The 6,205-nt window shown below is 37.4% G+C and overlaps 1 protein-coding gene across 2 annotated transcripts in view; it reads left to right on the top strand.

The window, feature by feature from the left end:
* The first annotated feature begins 270 nt into the window (after positions 1–270).
* The window catches only part of iPLA2-VIA (calcium-independent phospholipase A2 VIA), a 47,726-nt gene continuing 41,791 nt past the window's right edge, over positions 271–6,205 (top strand). Inside the window, exons 1-2 of one of the 2 annotated variants that reach the window (XM_083112439.1) lie at positions 271–293; positions 4,697–5,156. In XM_083112439.1, the coding sequence (XP_082968565.1) occupies positions 286–293; positions 4,697–5,156 (468 nt within the window). In that variant the 5' untranslated portion in view covers positions 271–285. Of the gene's footprint in view, positions 294–746; positions 1,029–4,696; positions 5,157–6,205 lie in introns of those variants that run through there. The other variant, XM_083112440.1, reaches the window with a different exon arrangement.

The raw sequence follows: 6,205 nt of genomic DNA, 5'->3' as shown, positions 1-6,205 counted from the left end.
TTAAATGCAAACATTTGTCAACTTTTTTTGTGCTCAGAATTCAGAAATACTGAACGGAACTGCCGGATAGTGGAAATATGTACTTGTACACGCCCGCATCCTCGAGGAATCGAACCCGGGACCTCTTGATTACAAGGAAATAGAATCTAACGCTGGGTTTGATACCCCGTGGAGGCACAAAGCTGTTTGGATCCCACTTTAAACTGTTGGTTGTACCGATCAGCCTATAGGTGCATAAATTGGACTTAAAACAAAAACTCAGTGTAAATAAATACGGGTTTGGTCATGTTTCGGTAAGAAACAAAGAAATTGTATGTCAGAAATGTAAATGTTATTTACCGTTACCGTCACTTAAGTAACGCGTTACAGCAGAGCCGGTCGTAGGGAGGGAGGGGCAACAGGATCACTCGCCCTATCAGGCCCCGCGGCTGATAATAATAATAATTGTTTGTGTACGATTTATTAAGAGTTTACACAATTAAGCAAATACTGACTTCATGTATTGTTTCGACATACTTAAAAATATCCAAAATTACTGGAATCATTTACTACATAAAATCCGCGTTCACATATTTCAATCAAAAATTGTTAATATTCACTATTCGTTTAATTATAGAATGAAACCATGAGGTGAAAATATTATTTTATATGAAACAATATAATTTCACTAGAGCGTCAAAATTATAGGAAGAATATAGTATAAAATGCTTATAGACAGTTGGCAACGGTGGGTGCGGTTTGGCTTAAAGCCAAGGTAACTTAACATAATATATAAAGCTGCGATCTATGAAAATCGCACACTGCCTTTGTCTGTGATTTGATCTGTAATTGCCCACACATACTGATCCAAATTATATGAATTTCGCTGAAAAATGAGTACGCCTGGGATTGTATACATCACATGAAAGATTTCTAACGTTGCGCAACAATCGCAGAATGTTGAATGTGTGAGTTATTTTATATGGGCATATGAATAGTAAGTGAAAGTGATTACTTTACATACATTTGTGTGAATTTTAGCATAAATCGTAAGTGGTTGATTGAATAATAACTTTCTAACCTGAATTAATGCATGTGATTGAAGAAATGTTTAAATCATGTGTTTTTGCAGTTTTTTTAAAAAAATCTAGATTTCCTTTTTTCAAATGGCAATTAGCATTACAGGTGGTATTTAACACTGTTTAATCGTGAAACTAAGATTACTACTGTCATATAAATGTATACTCTTTCCATTAATATTGTAGGATATTTTTATGTAAATTTGGTAACAGTATGGTATAGGGAAAACACATTTCACTCGTTCATTTCGTCATTTTTTATATTTGTACTGCATTGCGAAACATTGTTTAAGGTGGGATTTCGCTTTTTTCACGAAAATAGCTTCAGTTTTCCAGAGTAATTATTGTTCGTTCCTCTCACACACAATATGGCGGAGAAATCTTAATTAAAATTTCAGTATCCGCCAAACGTCTGAAATTCCATTATTTTCTTCTTTTTCACATTTGCTACTTACGTATTCTGCATTCCTAAGGATTCTTGAAGGTGCCGTTTCGTTTATTTCTCGCAAATAATCTCAATTTTCGACATATCCAGTAATTCTTGTTTGTTCATTTTCGCTTGCGTTACACGCAGTATGGCGGAAAAATCTTGACTAGCGTTGTCCATGATCAGTGGTTATGCACTGTTGCAACCTTCTTCATCGAAAAATATCTACTTTCGTGTTACTCATTTTGTATTTTTTTTTCAGGTTCGAAAACCCCACGAACCATACATGGATAGCCCCACGAACCATGCACGTAGCACCACGAACCATTCATAAATAGCCCCACAAGCATGCACAGATAGCCCCATGAACCATTCACGGATAGCCCCCACGAACCATGCACGGCAAGGTTAGGTTCGGTTAGGTTAGGCAAACATAGTTAAAATTGTCAACTTCAAAATTGTCATGTTCTTGGAAAACAACGGTGTGGTTGGAAAAACTGACCGGGGGATTACATCATCGAACGCATGCAACATTTGATTCACGTAGTGGAAGGACATAAGGCAACAGCTTTCGTGCATTAGAGAGACATTAATCTTCAAAAATACATGATTTACCGGCAAAATAATTTAATCGATGGGAAAAAACACTTCCACTACCTTTCAAAAGTGTACAGAAAGTCAGTTTGGTAAGTACTTTCTCCTGTAAAATTGAAGAAATATGTTTTGCGGATACAAAAATTTTACCAAATCTTGACTAGCGTTGTTGATGATCAGTGGGTTTGCAGTGTTGCAACCTTCTTCACCGAAAAATACCTACTTTCGTGTTACTCATTTTGTATTTTTTTTTCGGGTTCAAAAACCCCCCGAACCATGCATGGATAGCCCCACAAACCATTCTAATAGCCCAATGAACCATGCATAGATAACCCCACAAACCATTCATAAATAGCCCCATGAAACATGCACGCGTAGCCCCACGAACCATGCATGCGTAGCCCCATGAACCATGCGCGCAAGTTTAGGTTAGGTTCTGTGAGGTTAGGCAAACATAGTTAAAATTGTCATGTTCTGGCAAAACAATGGCGAGTTTGGAAACACTGACCGGGGGTTACGTCATTGAACGCACGGAACATTTGGTTCACGTAGTCGAACGTAATGGAGGCAAGAGCTTTTGTGCAAAGGAGAGACATTAATGTCGAAAAATACATGATTTACCAGCCGAATAAGTTGAACGAAGGGAGAAAACAATTCCACGAGCTTTGAAAAGTCTACAGAAACTCAGTTCCGTAAGTAGTTTCTCCTGTAAATTTGAAGAAATGTGTTTTCCCTATACCATACTGTTACCGTATATTTGTGTGTGGAGAAAAGTGGGCAAGTACTTTCTGAAATTTATGCTATTATTTACTTTCACTTTTCATTTCAATCCTAATCAAGTGATAGTGTCGCGAAGAAATGGGGAAGCGAGTAATAAAGCATAATTTTTTGCTCGTCTTCTATCTTCAAACCACCAAATTTACTCCACGTTAAAAATTGTGGTAACAGTTCGTTATATCGGAGACACATTTCTTCATTTTTACAGAAGAAACTACTTACGGAAATTAGTTTCTCCAAGCTTTCTAACGTTCGTCGAGGTATTTTGTTTCATCGTGGAAATCATATATTTTTCAAGAGAAATATCTCACTGACGCACAATTGCCATTGCTTTCGCTACATGAACTGCATGCTGCGTACGTTTGATGATGTAAGCCCCTGTCAGTGTTTCCAACCCCTTTTTTTTCACTATGCTTGCCTAACCTAACGAAAGTTAACCGAACCTTATCGGAAATAGTTTGTGGGGCTATCCGTGAATGGTTCGTGGAGCTAACTGTCAGCTACCGTGCATAATGGTTCGTGGGACTATCCGTGAATGGTTCGTGGGGCTATCTATCCGTCAGCTACCCGTTCATAATGTAAAATTTTCACACGTGACGAACACGATAGTTGGTATTTTTTGGTGAAGAAGGTTGGAAACACTGCATAACCACAGCGTGAGTCAAAATGTGCCCACCATAGTGTGTGTTATAGAAGCGAAGAAAGTAATAAAAAAAAAATCACTCTGTATGTGAAAAATTGTGTTTGTTTTCATGTAAAAAGCATAATGGCACCTTGAACTATGTTCCGCAATACACAATTGGTAAGTATGAACCATGCGAAACACAAAATATCCGATTTTAATGTGTCTCGGATATAACGAACTGTTACCGAAATTGTCTTGTATTTAAATCATGCATAATCTTAAAATTTGGATACTTATTTATAAGAATGACCTGTATCATTGTACATTTTGTACGGAAAAAAATCAAATGCATTTTCCAGCCACCATATGAAATTTGGCCCTAGTTTCGATTGTGTAATTCCGAATTAATCGTGGTACTCGAGCATTACATCCCGTTTCATTTCTATTTATGTCTATTTGAGACGTACTTCGGAGTCTTAGTGTGAATTTTGTTTGGAGAACGATTATTCCCTTCCATACACATCTATTTTTTCTTTGTTTGGAAGCATTCATTCCTTTATTGTCATCTTGGATATGGACTGCTTCTGCAATCTACTTCACATGCTTTGGGTGCAAAGGGGTCTGGTGCAGGGCACATTCAGCTGCTACAACAGTCACTAAAACTAATTGCTAAGAGCTCTAAACCTGGTGCTCCTAACCTACAATTCCACTTAATTCTAAAAATGCTTTCGCTGTTAGGTTAGGTAGGTGGGTCAGGTTTAAAGGCTTTTAATATTAAAATACTGATGCTTCCAACACCTGATCATGTAAGATCTGGTCTCAAGCACAAAGCCACCTTCGACATATGCATAAAAAATCTGCTAAAATTCCGTGTCTGAAGGGACTGGAAACCAAGAATGGCTACTAACTGAAAAGCACACTCGAGTAAGCTAATTTTCAAACCATAATTTCTACAGTATATAATACTCACTGAACCTTTTAACTGCTAATTAGTTTCTCCAAACTTCAAACTTATTTCCAGTACTCTAAAGCACTTTCTAATACTCCTATAAAACTTTGCAAAGAATCATTAAACATTCGGAACCATTACCTGACTTTTTTTTTTTTTAGACAGAATTCCATAATATGAAATTTGGGTTATTTTTCACATTTTATATCCATATGTTACACCATGTACATAGTAGGTGCCATAAAATAGTGATTCTTTCATTGCAGAACCTTTAATAGCCAGAGCGCTACTCCAGAAGGAACTGTAGGTAGGAACAGCAAAATGTCTGCTGGATCTCAGATTCGTAGTTTAACTGCAAGTCAATGGAAATTTCTTGTGCAACTGAAGGATGTTATGTTGAAGGCAATTTCTGACAGAAGCTTACTGCTTACTCTAAACAAAGAATGGGAACGTGTGCTGCAACAGCTGCCAACTGTAGAGTCGGAAGTAAAAAGTGGAAAGCCGTCGGCATTAGTTCCTGAACAGAAAGTGAAGGATGGTCAGACAAATGTGAATGAGCAGGCTCTATCGACTGAAGTGCAGCTCCCAGAGATTGAAGTGAAAGACAACAGTTACTTTAGGTTTCCCCAGTATTTGAGTGACAGGTTTTTTAACAATAGACAAGGTGCTGAGGAAACAGATGATGGTAATGCAAAGGGAAAATCAAGAAAGGAAACAATTTCAAAGGTAGGAAATAGTTACATATATATTAAATTTGGTCATGTAAGTGCTTTCTTGCTATGTGATCATAGTCGATGCATGTACAGGCATGGGCACCCGCATGGGGGTCAGATGACCCCCCGGCCCCTGGGAAATGACAATATACACCAAACACCATGATTAAATTGTGCGAAATTCAAATTTCTGTCTTGCCCAAGTTCGTTCAATATTGCTTAAGAAAATGTTGATTGTGAAATCTCAATTCTTTAAGAAAAGGGTGTTATTTTCTTTAAAATATCTATTTATAATGCACGCACGCATATTTTATCTGTCTTTCTCTGCTACTCTTTTACCAATTGCAGACTTTCAATTTCCATTTCTCTGATGAGACAACTTGGGCTCGACAGTGTACAGTGCATGACTAAAGCCCAACATTTATATTGCCATTTGAGTGGCGAAGATTATTCCATGATTTGCTTTGTGCATGCACAGGCATGGCTCGTATTATGCACAGTACCTCGCGAGAAGCCGATCCCTCTAAAAGGCGTGTTTTCATTGTTTTCATTACAATGCAAAATACATTTCTCATAGAACACAAAACGAGATCATCAACATTTGTGGAGATATTATTAGGGAAGGTATTGTTGCTCAAGAGAACAGTTCTGATGGCTTCTCAATTCTTGCTGATGAAAGATCAGATGTATCAGGCACTGAACAATTGTCTTTAGGAGTGAGATTTGTTGGCAAAAATTATATTGGTCGTTTTTGTATTCGAGAAGAATTTTTGGGGTTTGTATCACTGGAGTATCAAGATGCAGTATAGTATCAAGTATACAGCTCTACGAAAATTCAAAGAAATTGTTGAAGCACTATATTCTCTGTCAACTGAGGGTAACAACAGCACCACCAAACAACGTGCTTTTCAGTTATACCATGCAAGCACTGCTTCAAATTTTAATGTGTGTTTGCATATTATAGCAACGTATTCAGCAGTAGTCGAGCTGTAACTAATATACTTCAGGGTATTGATGGCAGTACATAGTCATGTCAAATTTTAACAGACATGTTTAAGGACC

The sequence above is a fragment of the Lepisma saccharinum genome, chromosome 26 (assembly GCF_977018435.1).
Source record: "Lepisma saccharinum chromosome 26, izLepSacc3.1, whole genome shotgun sequence".
In the NCBI taxonomy this organism is placed as follows: Eukaryota; Metazoa; Arthropoda; class Insecta; order Zygentoma; family Lepismatidae; genus Lepisma; species Lepisma saccharinum.
This window is presented reverse-complemented; position numbering and strand designations above follow the sequence as displayed.